The 15,951-nt window shown below is 42.0% G+C and overlaps 1 protein-coding gene across 1 annotated transcript in view; it reads right to left on the bottom strand.

Annotated features, from left to right (window-relative positions):
• CFAP61 (cilia and flagella associated protein 61) overlaps positions 1–15,951 on the bottom strand; it is a 313,628-nt gene that overhangs the window by 269,866 nt on the left and 27,811 nt on the right. Inside the window, exon 7 of the mRNA XM_063659455.1 lies at positions 5,359–5,491. Within this exon, the coding sequence (XP_063515525.1) occupies positions 5,359–5,491 (133 nt within the window). The remainder of the gene's footprint in view (positions 1–5,358; positions 5,492–15,951) is intronic.

Below are 15,951 nucleotides of genomic sequence, written 5' to 3'. Positions count from 1 at the left end.
ATCCAGGGTTGTAACAATTTACAAAAGTTCACAATTACAGACTACAACAGAGCAAGGACGTATTGTGGAAGTGTCTGCTTTTTCCTTTGAGTTTCTTTCAAATAACCGATTTGAGAAACACTGTTCTTAAATATGAATTTGCAGGAGTATCCAAATGCATTCTTGTGTATGCACTGAAAAAATAAATGGATTTAATGGACTTTTTAACTTGTACAACAGAAAGGCATTGATTGCTGGCTGTTATCTATCTTCCTGGTGACAGAAGTACTTTTCACCACAAGTGTCTTCAATTATCTTATACTGGAGAACAAAACTGAAGGTTTTGTTGTTCTTGCTTGTCCTGTAAATATCTACATCATGACACATAAGGTTTAGATTGCTAGAAAACTATGTGTACTGTGGCCTCGTCTTCCCAAACAGGTCCATTTATAGAAACGTGTGTATTTTCTCATTTACGCTTCCATCCAAAAAGCCGTACAGCCACCCATCCCTTTTGGGTGACAATACTCCACCGTGAGGGTTTTGCTCTCATTGTGACCACTGCTGGCTCTGATCCTCTCCTCCTGATGCCAAGCGCATGGCTGACCTGGCAGGCTCTCCCTGCCTGCAGGTCAGTGGTGCCTACTCGGACCACTGCTGCCCACACGCTGGATGATGCCAAAGCAGACGCTCTGCCCATCTGTCACTAGGAGCTGCCGTTGGCCTCCAACTACCCTTCCCCAAAACCTCAGCTTGGAGTAAACACCAGATGTCAAGGTAAGCCAGGGTACAGTTATGACAAGGAACTTGTATGAAATGATGGCCCCAAACTCCTCCAAACTAGCTATCAAGCCAAAGAAAGTCCTTGTAACTAAAAACCCTTTCAGCAGTAAGGGTTTCCCACAGGGCACAGCCTTGCCCTCAGGCATGCTGCATGCATGGCCTGGAACTGATATGGCTGTTCAGAAAGAGACAAACTTGATGGACTTCTTTCTGTTTCCTCTGGTTGACAGTGGTTGCCTTAAAGTAATGTGTGCCTGTAAATGCCTAATCAGCATTCGTGGGGGGGAAAAGCCCAGATCTGTAGCATTTGCCGATTTCTGAGGTGTAAGCACTATCGTCACGGTCAAGGTCAAGTGAACAGTGTGATATCACTAAACATGTAGTTGGGAGGGAATGCGCAGTAGCTAGCCATTATTTCTTATATCTACTGTATAGAGACCACAGACATTTAAAAAAAAAACCCTCAAGAACATGGAGAATAGTAAAAAAAAAATTGAAGGTGATGAATTTCGAGTATTTATTAACTTTGTTTTAATATAATTTATTACACTGTATGTTTCTATAATTTAATTTTTAATAATAGCTGTGTTTAACAAGCAGTTTGCAGAGTTCCTGAGGATCTAACAATCAGCCCTTGAGAGCCAGAGCACGCTGGCTCCAGCACACCATTGCCTAAAAGGCCCCTAGGGAGGCAGGAAAAAGGGTAGCAACAGCATTGATCTTGAACCCCAAAAGGCTTCAGACGTCAGACACGGCTCACTTCAGATTAGACGTCCCCTCCCAGATCCTGGCTCACAGTCTTGTTTCTGCCCTTCCATTTTAAGATCGAGGTCTGTGGTCTCCCCTCCACAGAACACAAAGCCTCTAATGCTTGAGGCAGCACGGACTCTGGAAGGAGATGGGGCTGGATGCCCTCTGCCTCTTTCGAGACACCAAAGGATCCTTGCAGGGCTGGAACCGCAGTTTTCAGCCTACAGCTTTGCTCTGATGTTTACACACACTGAAAGTGTGAAACATACGGCAAGAGAGAGAAATACCGTGGGGGAAGAGGTCACTGCAGCTTCTCTACAAAGCACTGACTCAAGTGATTCAGAGTAAAACTAGTACCTTGAAACCAAATAATTAAAAGCCTTCCAAAAACAAAGACCCTGATTAAATCTGATAAGTTTGGTCATGAAAATCCTTATTGGGGTCTGTATTAATCATTTCACTTCTCAGGAGTTTCTGTCTAGTTGTGTAAAGACAAGCTTTGCAAATGGCGCTGCTGGGCCCAAATGCTTCCAACCCTCCCTTCTATGGCTAGCCTGGTAGCCTGGGGCTAATGGCTAAATGAGAATATGTGAAAGCGGGTCTTTGAGAAACCATGCCAAAACCTAAATATAAGAAAATAAACATTTAAAAAATAAATAAAAATCCTTTCAATGTAATACTTCAAAATCTAATTTCCAGGGCCAATTGTCACCTTCAGAAACTAATACCCACATCTCTATAAAGTCATGTCATTCTCACCAGGTATGTTTTACCCTCATGTAGATGAGTGTTTCACCACCTGGACTGCACCTTGGAATCATCTGGGGAGATCTTTAAGAATCCAGATTGAGGCCAGGCATGGTGGCTCATGCCTATAACCCCAGCACTTTGGGAGGCTGAGGCAGGAGGACTGCAGTTTAAGAAAAGCCTGGGCAACACAGTGAGTGTCTAAAATTAAAAATAAATATATGGATTGTGTCTTACCCCCAAAAGATTGACTTAATTGGCCTGAGTGTACCCCTGCAACAGGATTTTAAAAAATGGATATAATTGATATAATTCACCTACCATAAAAATAACCCTTCAAGAAGTACACAATTCACGCCTGGTGCAGTGGCTCACACCTGTAATTCCAACACTTTGGGAGGCAGATCACTTGAGGCCAAGAGTTTGAGACCAGCCTGGTAAACATGGCAAAACCCCATCTCTACTAAAATACAAAAATTAGCCTGGTGTGGTGGCATATGCATGTAATCCCTGCTACTTGGGAGGCTGAGGCAGGAGAATCGCTTGAATCTGGGAGGTGGAGGTTGTAGTCAGCCAAGATCGCACCACTGCACTCCAGCCTGGGCAACAGAGCAAGGCTCTGTCTCAAAAAAAAAAAAAAAGAAAAAAGAAATACACAATTCAATGGTTTTTAATATATTCACAAAATTGTACACCCATCACCACTATCTAATCCCAGAACATTTTCATCCCCCCACCAACCAACGACTATGCCCAATATTAGTCACTTCTCCTTCCCCTTTCCCTCCAGTCACTAATCTACCTTCTGTCTCTACAGAAGTGTCTATTCTAGGCTTTCATCTAAATGCCATCATACAATACATGGTCTTTATGACTGACTTCTTTTCCTTAGCATCATGTTTTCAAGGTTCATACATGCTGTAGCATGTATCAGTGCTTCATTCTCTTTTATTTCCTAGTACTATTCCCTTGTATGGATATACCACATCTTGTTTATCTATCCATCAGTAGATAGACATTTGGGCTGTCTCCACTTTTTGGCTATTATAAATAATGCTGCTATGAACATTTGCATACACATCTTTGTGTGGACACGTGTTTTCAATTCTGTGTATGGAATTGTTGGGTCAAATGTTTAACTTTTGGAGAAAATGCCAGATATTTTCCAAAATGGCTACAGCATTTTATATTCCTACCAGCAAAGGATGAGGCTTCCAGTTTCTCCACATCCTTGCCAACATCTGCTATTGTCCTGCTTTTTTATTATAACCCTCCTAGCAAAGGTAAAGTGCTATCTTGGTGTGGTTTTGATTTGCCTTTCCTTAATGACTAATGATGTTGAACGTCTTTTCATGTGCTTATTGGCCAATTGTATCTTTTATTTATTCATTTTTTTTTGAAAAGTGTCTATTCAAATCATTTGCCCACATTTTATGTGGATTATTTTTCTATTGTTGTGAGAGTTCTTTGTATATATTCTGGATCCAAGTCATTGGCATGGTATGGATAGTTAAAAGCCTCCCAGGTGATCTGCATACGTGCCAAGTTTGAGAACCACTGATGTAGAACAAAGCCTCAAACTGCTCATGTCATCCAAATAAGAGAACTTTTCATTCCAAGTTTCAAGAAAAGTAATATTCTTTAAACAGCTCTTATAGTTTTAACAAATAATGAGAAATGAGTACATGAAGAATCATGAATTAGAGGGTGTGGGCTGTCTTTTGGGCCCAACAGGCTGGGCCTTCTGATTTGTTTAGAAAAGCTAGAAATTCCAATTGTTATACAGACTTTCATAATTTTTACATTGGATGCTAATTCAAAAATATTTAATCATATATAACTTGAATCAAATCATGAGAAAACATTGTACAAATCCAAATGGAGACGTTCTACAAAATAACTGACCTGTACTATTCAAAACTGTAATTGTCATGGAAGATAAAGACTGATCGGAGAATTGTTCCAGATTTAAAAAGGCTAAGGAAACAGAGCACCTGAATGCAATGAATGGCCTGGAATTACCTCTGCCATAAAGGACATTCCTGGGACTGTCAGAAAAATCTGAATGAAGTCTGTAGATTAGATAAAAGAATTGCAGGAACTAGCTGGGCACGGTGGCTCACGCCTGTAATCCCAGCACTTTGGGAGGCCAAGGTGGGTGGATCATCTGAGGTCAGTTCACCTCAGGTCAGCCTGGCCAACATGGTGAAACCCCATCTCTACTAAAAATACAAAAGTTAGCTGGGCGTGGTGGCACACACCTGTAATCCCAGCTACTAGGGAGGCTGAGGCAGGAGAATTGCTTGAACCTGAGAGGCAGAGGTTGCAGTGAGCCGAGATCATGACAGTGCACTCCAGTCTGGGTGACACAGCAAGGCTCCATCTCAAAAAATAATAATAATAATAATTACAGGAATCACAATTACTTGGCTTTGATCATTGTATTGCAGTTATCTAAGAGAGTGTTCCTTGTTTTTAGGAAATATACATTGAAATACTTACAGGTAAAGGGGCATTATGTATGCAACTTACTCTCAAATGGTTCAGAATATACATGAGAGAGAGGGAAAGCCAGCGAGAGAGAAAAAGAGAGAGAGAGGGAATTAGAAAGGATGAACAAGAGAATGATAAAACAAATGGGGTTGGATGTTAACATTTGGGGAATCTGGGTAGTTATAAACTTTCTTTAAGTGTGAAACTATGTCAAAATAAAAAGTTAAAAAAAATACCTTTCCAACTCAAACAAAATCCATCTGCCAGCAGAACGCTGGTTTGTGACTTCTGAAGTCTGAGATTTGGGGATCCTCAGAAATCCCCCTATGCACCCCTGGGGGGTCTTTTCCATTCCCTCTCACTCTAGGGACAAGGCAAGAATCTACAGCATCCTGGGCATCTGGAAGGACCTCGCAAAAGACAACCTAAAGCCAGTAACCCAGGGGAGGAAGCTGGCCTGGTGCACCACCTGGAAGGGCAGTGGGAGGGCCGGGGTGACCAGGGAGACAGTGGCAGCTCCAGGGGTGCCCAGCAACACAAGAGCAACACCACTCACATCCCTCCTTCCTCTCACTAAGTGTATTCCCACATGGATCGGTCACTGACCTCACACACAACAGCATGATTCTCTTCATCTTGGGCCTCTATTAGTTCGGCCAGGAAGTATTCACCATAAGTTTCCTTCAGAATTGTGTCATAGCGCATAAATATTGGCATGAGATCGTCATGGTCTTCCACCCTGTTTAATAGAAAGGCTGAAGTTCAGTGTTCGTTCGCTCATTTTTTTCCTTCAACAGGGCACCAACTATGTGCCAGACCCTGTTCTAAGTGCCGGGGCTACAGCAACACTCATGATATCAACTTTCCTTCTTTTTTTTTTTTTTTTTTGAGAGAGAGTCTCACTCTGTTGCCAGGCTGGAATGCAGTGGTGCGATCTCGGTTCACTGCAACCTCCGCCTCCTGGGTTCAAGCGATTCTCCTGCCTCAGCCTCCTGAGTAGCTGGGACTATAGGCATGCACCACCACACCCAGCTAATTTTTGTATTTTTAGTAGAGATAGGGTTTCACCATGTTGGCCAGGATGGTTTCTATCTCTCGACCTCGTGATCTGCCTGCCTCGGCCTCCCAGAGTGCTTGGATTACAAATGTGAGCCGCCACGCCCGGCCTGAACTTTCCTTCCAATAGGAGAAACAGACAATAAAGATGTAACCAATTTAAACAATTCTAAACATTTCAAATAATGATACATGCTTTGGGATAGAGAGGGAGAGGGTCAAGTGGTCAGGAAGGACCTCTGTGAAGAGGGTCATCTCAGCTGAGAGCTGAATGAAGAGAAAGGGAGGAAGCTATGTTGAAACCTAGAAGTGGAACATTGCAGGCAGAGGGAACACAGTTGGCAAGTGTGGGTGTGGGATGCAGGGAAGCACTTGTCATGGGCCAAAGGACAAGAGACTAGGGGCAGCACTTCCCAAGGATGTTCTAAGAAACACCACTATGATATTGTCCCGAGCATACTCCCAGCCCAAAGAATTCCAATGCCTAAAAACAATAACCATTATAAGTCCCTTCCTGTTTCACAGTTATATATTAAAGACTCTGAGAAGCACTACAGTAAAGAATATTTAACCTTGTTTATGCATTTTTCAAACACTGGCCCATGGCATCCCTTATTCCTGAGATGCCTCTGCATTTGCCATGGAGGGGAAGGCTGGTGAAGTGATGGAGCACTGCTCACCCTCCTGGGGACATCCACTCCGCTTCCATTCTCAGGACCCTCTACAGAGACCTCGACAACTAGTCTGGGACAGGGGGCAGTGGCAGGTGGGAACAAAAACCAGATTTATTGCAGCTTGGGGAGGCTAGCTCCTGCATTCCATCTTGCTGCAGGATTTAACGCTCCTTTTTTCTTTTTAGCACATTCTTGGGTAAGTTTAGTGCTCTTTTTTACCTGTGTGGGATGTTCTTATACTTTTTTTTTTTTCTGATACTCTTCCTGTAAAAATGTTTCAGCATTGTGTTATTTTTTTCTAGTATATCTGCTTTGGCTACTAATGTCTATTTCCTCCCCCTAGCTTTACTATGCTACCATCTTCATCATCCCATTTTATCTTCTACTATGTTCTCTTTGACGTTAATAGCAGCTCCATCTACTGAGAGATCAGTATATATATATATAAAGCTCAGGGCTTTATCCAGATGATTTCTGCTACTGTGTTTCTCATAGCGATCCCAGGAGGGTGGCACTGCCATTTTCACTTTGCAGAGGGAGGAGAGCAAGATCCATGGGGATGAGGAAATGCTTTGCCTGAGATGACAGAAATAGTTGGCAGCAGAGCCGTGATATGAGCTCTGGTCTAGTGACTTAAGCCCTGCCTTCACACTCTGCTAAGCTGACAATGCACTTCAAAAATCTTCCTTTATTTTGACTCTTCTTTTGAACATTTGTAGCTGGAAGCAAAAGAGTTGAGAGGGGAGTCCTTGGCTAGGGGCCAGAGGTTATCGTCCTGCCAGCCCTGCCACCATTCCTCCTGCCCCCTGCAGGAACGAATCCTCTGATCCAGTCACAGCTGTACTTCCTAAGTCTAAATGCTTTAAACTGGATGACCGCACGCACTCTGGATGAAAATCTTCACCCTGCTCCCAGGATGAAACCTTTGCCTCTGCTGACACAAGTGTAACGGTTGAAATGATGCTGGTTTTTCATTAAAAACAGTAAGTATTTTGACGGAAGAACTACACAGTTGAAAAACCAGGTCTCTGGTCTACAAAACTTCAGAGGGAAGGAGGAAGCCAGCCAACAAGACCGTGGTACAAGGAGGAAAGATGACACACAGAATATGACAACTCGGGATGGGAGGGACCATCACCATGACTCCACAGGTTGAATCTTCTTGTTAACCTCTTGATATGGTTTGGCTGTGTCCCCACCCAAATCTCATTTTGAATTGTAGTTCCCATAATCCCCACATGTCATGAGAGGAAGCTGGTGGGAGGTAATTGAATCATGGGGACAGTTTCCCCCATGCTATTCTCATGATAGTGAGAAGGTTCTCAGGAGATATGATGGTTTTATAAGGGGCTTCCCCTTTCACTCAGCTCTCATTGTTCTTTCCTGTTGCCTTGTGAAGAAAGACGTGTTTGCTTCCCCTTCCACCGTGATTGTAAGTTTCCTGATGCCTCCCCAGCGCTGCAGAACTGTGAGTCAATTAAACCTCTTTCCTTTATAGTCTAGTCTCAGGTATGTCCTTATAGCAGTGTGAGAATGGACTAATACACCTCTTGTCAAAACTCTCTGGAAGGAGAGACAGCAAAGGGTCCTTATCCAGGCAACCAGATCCTTTGTTTTTTAAAACTGTCAACCTGGCCCTGATGTCATCACCACCAAATAGTCTTATTCCATCATGCAAGGGCATCAGCAGGAATTTCTAGTGATGAGGCTAAAACAGGGAGCCAGAAACAAACAAATGTCAACCATTTTTTGAATGGGTATGACTGTACTACTGATGCTGCAGTCATTTTTCAAGCTATTTCAGCCCTGCAATCATTTACAAAAGGTAGGCCTTGATCACTTGTCCATCTATTTCTGCGTGTGATCACTGAGCATTATCTGTGCTCACCTGTGGCCCAGTGGACTGAGGCGCCACCATAAATGCATTAAGTCTTATGGTGCTCTTGAAAAGATTAGAAAAAAAAAATGATACAGCATAGTGGTCACAGCCTGAGCAGGGGAGCCAGGCTGCCTGGGTCTGGATCCTGCTTCTGCCCAGCTGTGACCTTGGGTACTTTACCTCTCTATGTTACTGTGTGTGCATCTGTCATAAAAACAGCAAATGTTAAAAAAAGGTCATGTGCAATGTTATTGTTATTATCATTATTACTTAGGCAGGAGAAACCAAAAAGAACGCAGAACTTCTACAGTCAGTGGATGGAATAAGACAGTTTCTTACTACAGAAGCTTGAATCATTGCACGCACTTCTCACTGACTACTGTAAGGAGAAACTCTGTTATTCCATCCACCATCACTAATCTTCTTGAAACCCTGCTTTCTTCGTCTTACTTTAAAACTTTTACATGCAGCCATAAGAAATAATGAAATCACGTCCTTCGCAGCAACATGGTTGCAGCTGAAGGTCATTACCCTGAGTGAATTAACGCAAGAACAAAAAAACGAATACTGCATGTTTTCACTTATAAGTAGGAGCTAAACAATGGGCACTCATGGACATAAAGATGGCAACGAAAAACACTGGGGACTTCTAGGGAGGGGAGAGAAGGAGCAGGGTATGGGTTGAAAAACTGTTGAGTACTATGCTCAGTACCTGGGTGATGGGATCAGTTGTACCCCAAATCTCAGCATCATGCAATATAACCAGGTAACAAACCTGCACATGTACCCCCTAAATCTAAAATAAAAGTTGAAATTATTTTTTAAAAACTCCACATTTGCAAGCTCTCCACTGTTTCTTGGATGGGCACAAAATTCTTTGCCTCCATCTTTCCACCCTAGTCACCAAATAATAACACAAGTTGATTTACTTATTGTCTCTAGAAGGAGACTTCACCATCTTCCCTCCTTCCCACTCTATTTCCAGCCAGTGCTTTGACCCCCTTGCCTATCCCCAATTCCAGCATCCTCCAAAGCTCATCTCCACCCTACATCCTCCAGTGACTCTTCTCTCCCAACTTCCCTTCCCAGGAACCCAATGATGGGATCATCACTGGATATATATTGTCCAGTTCTGGTGCTAATTCTTATGGCCAAGGTGTGGCATCTTCCCAACCAGGGAAAATGCTCTTTAGGGACATAGAAGGAATTCTGTAGCAGTTCTTCAGCATGTAGCCCAGTAGCAATAGCCAACGTGAACTGGGCCCTTATCTTGTGCTGAGACCTTGCCAAGGGTCCCATTTACACTGACAGCAGTGAAGGGCAGAATTTTTACACCCAAGGGGCAGTGTCTGGGCAGTCTGAACCTATGGTCCCATGCTGGTGGCATCACAGCCCCTCTACTTAGCCTTCTGACTCTACTGACTAAGAAACTGGCAAAGTCCATAAAAAAATGATGAGTTCATGTCCTTTGTAGGGACATGGATGAAGCTGGAAACCATCATTCTCAGCAAACTATCGCAAGGACAAAAAACCAAACACTGCATGTTCTCACTCATAGGTGGGAACTGAACAATGAGAACACATGGACACAGGAAGCAGAACATCACAGTCCGGAGACTGTTGTGGGGTGGGGGGAGGCGGTAGGGATAGCTTTAGGAGATATACCTAAAGCTAAATGACGAGTTAATGGGTGCAGCACACCAACATGGCACATGTATACATATGTAACAAACCTGCACATTGTGGCCACGTACCCTAAAACTTAAAGTATAATAATAATAAAATTAAAAAAAAAAAAGAAACTGACAAAGTCACTTCAACGCTAAGCCTTGGTTTTCTCATGTACAAAAAACAGGTAGGGACAAGAATAGCTGCAAGATACAAATGACGCACTAAAGCCTGCTCTCTGGGGCACACTAAGTCCTTAGCAAGTGTTGTTTTCCACGTGAGCCCTCAGAACCTTGGCAGAAAAAGCCTAGAACATTCCAGGAACAACTCACTTCCCCACTTAACCTGACAAAAGGGCGTTGCTAATAAGAGGTGGTGGCTTTTCTCTGTAAAAAGAGTCCTCGATGATATTGGCTAAAAATAATTTGTAAAAAATTCTAGGAGAGAGTAGTCAACAAATCCATTTTCAAACGTTTTGCCAAAAATAAAAGGTTGCATCAATATTTATTAACAGACATTTTAAATAATGGAAAAATAATTCAATAACCTAATCATTTAAGTGAATGAAGACAGCAATCACACACAATCAACTGTGCACCATAGACTTTTATATATACGATGGACACAGAAATATTACTCTATAGCTATAAACATCAGGAATAAAGGTTCCAAAAGACCCAGAGCCCTAGGCCTGCTCATGAACCTCAGCAGCCCATTAACAAAGTTATCCATAATCATACCTCAACACGAATTCTTCTGGGAAAAATAGAAAAATATCCAAATCTTGGAGTTCTGAAGAGGCTCCCTCTTAAGCCCTTTCCCAAAATGGATAAAGAGAAACTTGTTCTGCTAAATGCATTCCTTGGGGTAATTGATAATTTATGATCTTGCATCAGCCCAAGTGCTAATGATAAAGTATGACATCAGCCTCACATAGTCTCAAATGGCATATGACAAAGTCCAGCCCCACAGAAACAAAACACCCCAGCTATGGAAAACAACGCATGTAGTCAAATGTTTCAACATGACTGTTCTGAGGCAACGAGCGCTGCCTGTCAAAGTCAGGATGCAAGGAGAGCCACTGTGCATTTGGCACGGCAGCGTCATGTGCCCTGGCGTTGACATGCCGCAGTGTTCCAGTGGTGATGAAGATGCAGAGTTTATAGATCAACAGAGTGCAATGGAAATAGTACAATTCTCTGAGTGAAGAGCAAAGTTACTTTATATCTTCCATTCAGAATGTGTCTTGGAGGGGGCAGCAATGTGCTTGTTAATGTCATCAGTTATACAATATTTTATTTTAACTTCCCTAGAGGAAACAAAAGGTCCACCTCATAAAGACTCATCAGTCTCTCAGACACCCAGATTTCCATCGGACTCTGAAAACTGTGCCATGTGAAATGGAGTTGAACCCACACCTTAAGGAAATCAACCCCCTTTCAGGACACCCTACTTGGGAAATGGGTGTCTTCTAAGTCCACAGCTAGAAATGAGCCGGTAGCTCTCACTGGCTTCCTGGAAGGTGGGGAGAAGTGAGGACAAACTCCCTCAGCACTTCCACCAGTCAGTTAGCTGGGCTTGCTAGGAGCACCGCGACATCCAGAACATGCAGAACTCTCCCTTGCAGGCTGATGGGTCTCTGGGTGACAGGCAGATCCTGAGACTGCTTCATCACCTCCACAGCCTGGCTGCTGCACTACATGATTACGGCCTCAGAGGAAAACCTGTAGGCCTGCTTCCCTCGAGTCTGAGAGGTGTGCATCACTTCCCTGCCAGCACAGAAACCACTGCGAATGCATAGATGGAAAGCTCACACTTAAGGACTGGAGTGACAGCAGCAGCAGCAGCAGCAGCAACAGGCCACCTCCGCATCCAGAATCCTGGCACAGCCTCCTCGTTCCTGTCTGATGATATTCTCCATATCCAGAGAGGATTTGTGTTTAAAGCTGGACTTTAAAATGTACAGTTGTAAAATGTAAAACTCAATGTTGTCACTTCAAACACCATAAATATATTTCTTCAAACCTGTGTGGGGGTGTGTGGGGGTGCCTGTGTGTGTGTGTATTTTAAGAAACCAGTGAATTAAGAAAACAAGTCATAGAAAATCTAATTTAGTGGTAGTGATAGAGAATGCAGTGTGTTCTAGTTAAGCCAACTTTTTACCATGAACACCGTCTCAACATGGGGTAGGGGAACCTAAGATCGGCGCCAACTAGATTTTTCTTTTACTTCAGGTATGCAAAACCAAGCAACTTTTTTTCTTTTCAAGATCTCTTGTGACCTCTAGTGGTCTTCTTTAAGAAAATCAAATCTATCATTTCTAAACTCCATATAGTATTCCACTGTAGAACTTCCAAATGGGTTTTGGAGTCATTTAGCTTCTAGTCCTTGGAAAATGTCATGATTTTAAAAATTATGAAGGGTTTTAAGCTCAAATTTGTCATGTGCTTTTCAAAGCACATCTGATCTAAACGTCCATCCTGGGCTAGTATGGCTCCAGCTGAATCGTTAACCAAGGTCGACTTGCTGGTCACTTACCAGTCTTACTCATGAAGATTGTTGGGGGAAATCTGTAATTGCTCTACCCCTTCTTTTGGAATGCTTTAGGATATTCATAACAAACATCAGAATGTTTATTCATATGAAATTGCTCAGAAGTCAAGTTTAAGTGGATTTCTAAAAAGCATGACATGAGACGATTAAATGCTTCATTAAAATGATTGCCTTAAGAGTTAAAAGTCTGTAATTACAAACCACCAATCTTAAATCTTAAAGAATATTTTTTTCATCTATTTTATTTCTTTTAATTTCAATAGTTTTGGGAATACAGGTGGTTTTTAGTCAAATGGATGAGTTCCTTAGTAGTGAATTCTGAGATTTTAGTGCACCCATCACCTGAGCAGTGTACACTGTACCCAACAGGTTGGATTTTATTCCTCACCCCCTCCGAACCTCCCCCTCCCCAGACCTCACAGTCCACTATGTCACTCTGTATGCCTTTGTGTCCTCATAGCTTAGCTCCCACTTACAAGTGAGAACATGCGGTATTTGGTTTTCCATTCCTGAGTTACTTCACTTAGAATAATGGCCTCCAGCTTCATCCAAGGTGCTACAAAAGACATTATTTTGTTCCTTTTTATGGCTGAGTAGTATTCCATGGTGTATAAATATCACATTTTCTTTATTCACTCATTGGTCGATGGGCACTTAGGTTGGTTCCATATCCTTGCAATTGTAAATTGTGCTGCTATAAACGTGTGTGTACATGTATCTTTTTCTTATAATAACTTATTTTCCTTTGGGTAGATTCCCAGTAGCGGGATTGCTGGATCGAGTGGTAGCTCTACTTTTAGTTCTTTAAGGAATCTCCACACTGTTTTCCATAGTGGTTGTACTAATTTACATTCCCACCAGCAGTGTAAAAGTATTCTTTTTCACCACATCCATGCCAACATCTGCTGTTTTTTGACTTTTAAATTATGGCCATTCTTGCAGGAATAAGGCAGTATCTCACTGTGGTTTAATTTGCATTTCCCTGATGATTAGTGATTTTTCATCTATTTTAAAAAGCAACAAGGTTGAGCCAATTTAATCAACCATTGTTATCAACAAACAAGCAATACTCCACTAAGGAAACCAGTTATTTCACAACATTGTTTGAAAGCACATTATCCTTTCCTTGGCCAAGTTTCCTCCCAGCCCCAGGAGGACTTGAAAAAGACAGGTTTTCCCCCAGAAAAAGAGCATGGCAGTAGTTTCTAAATCTGAAAACATCTCAAATCCACCATGGATGATTAATTAAGCCCACTGTAGATTTTAAAGGTGTGTCCAGAAGTAGCTATGCTTTATTTCAGATAGTATGAAAAGTACAGAACAGTAACTTCACTAATTACTGTCTAAGTAGATGGGCAGATTACAGCATAATTTTCCACATGGGTATATCAAAGAAACGGGACAGGGGATTACAGTGTTAATTCATTGGTTTTGAATGTGTCACTAGCCAAATGGCTGAAAGATAATTACATCCCCAAACCCTTCACTGGTTTCGTGTCTTATGAATTGTGTTCTTCACCATTAACTATCAGTGCAAGTAACTATCGTTGAAACGGATGTCAAAAAATACATGTGAGGGAAATAAGAGAAAGGAGGCCACCTAAGAGGCACACAGCCACGCCCGTTTGATGTTCTGTAAAGTCTCCATTTTTCTAGCGTTGTTAAGGAGGGAGGTAGTCCACACAACTGCATTCTCCAGATACATGAAATTCTGTGCCTGCAAGTATCGAAACTCGAATCTGAACATGTGGATAGAGGGCTTTCTAAAATGTGCCACACTCTCTACCTTCTGCAGGCAAAGGCACTGACTGCCATACTGTCACCGTTTCCATATGAATTCACTACTGTCCACTTATCTTCTAATAAACATCCCTTCCTCACTGCAAAGTACCCACTGTCACCTCTTTGCTATCATTCCTCTTGTGTTTTGCTTCTTTCAGATTTTCTCTGGGCACACCATCAGGGGCTGTATGTGCAAGACCTCAGGTTAAGGTATCCAGGTTTATTTCAAGTTTTGTGAACCTTGTCCACTGAAGGTTATAGTCCATAACACTCAAGTTTTCAAGAGAAAAAAGGAAGAAAAGAAGGAAAGGGGGTAGGAAAGGAGGGAGAAAGGGAGACCAAACCATAACCATCTGTTACCAAATGCTTACTGGGAGCCAGGCACTGGGCTGAGCACATCCCACACCTTTTCTCCTGCACCCTGCATCCTGAGTGACAAGTAGGGTATTAGTGAGTAAATTAAGAGACAATACCTTACTAAAAAGTGAAAGGAATAGGGAATTTTTGAATGGGCTGCTTCTATACATGTCATTTTCAGTGCTGGATTTATATACAAGTTTTCTATTACAATAATCCCTTGCTGAATAACTAAGTTGAAAGTACTTAAGCCCTACATACCTCCAGAAAATGATAATTCCCAAGATACAAATTGGGTATCCTGACTAAAATTTAAGAAAATACTTTTAGAAATTTGCCTTTGTCAGTTGCAAGTAACTCATATCTATCCCCTGCCCAATCCTTTGGAATTGTCTAGAATTGCCTACTTTGTAGGAACATGTTTAATCATCCAGTAGGATGATAGCTTAATTGGAAGTTACTTTAAATTCAAGTATTTTATTCATTTAAAATGGAACCTGTAAAATGGCACTCAAACTCTCACAGATTTAGACAAATGCAATTTAAAGCAACAAAATACTATTTTGGCCTAACAGATCGGGAACCTTTTTTTTTTTTTTTTTTTTTTTGAGACAGAGTCTTGCTCTGTCGTCAGGCTGGAGTACAATGGCACGATCTCGGATCACTGCAACCTCCGCCTCCCAGGTTCGAGAGATTCTCCTGCCTCAGCCTCCTGAGTAGCTGGGACTACAGATGCATGCCACCATGCCCAGTTAATTTTTGTATTTTTAGAAGAGACAGGGTTTCACCATGTTGGCCAAGACGGTCTCAATCTCTTGACTTCATGATCTGCCTGCCTCAGCCTCCCAAAGTGCTGGGATTACAGGCGTGAACCACTGCGCCCGGCCGGGGAACAGTTTTAATAACTGAAAATACTCAGCACTGATGAAGATGTAAGGAAACAGAACTCTATTTGGTCAGAATATAAATGGATATGATATTTACATTGAATAATTTGGTGGCATCTATTTTTAAATCTTAGCATGTGCAAACATCTGGGTATTTCCTACCCCAAATTCCATATCTAGTTATCTACTGTACACTACTATATATGAATGCTGGATGATATATGTACAATGCTGTTTACTACTGTATTATTTTTTATAGAAAAAGTGGTAAATTTTTTACAGGAAACAAATTAAATTTCCATAAATAAGCAATAGCTAAATGAATTGTATTAGAGCTACACGA

The sequence above is a fragment of the Pongo pygmaeus genome, chromosome 21, assembly GCF_028885625.2.
Source record: "Pongo pygmaeus isolate AG05252 chromosome 21, NHGRI_mPonPyg2-v2.0_pri, whole genome shotgun sequence".
NCBI lineage: Eukaryota > Metazoa > Chordata > Mammalia > Primates > Hominidae > Pongo > Pongo pygmaeus.
Note: the sequence above shows the minus strand (reverse complement) of the source record. Positions and strands in the feature narration are given on the sequence as shown.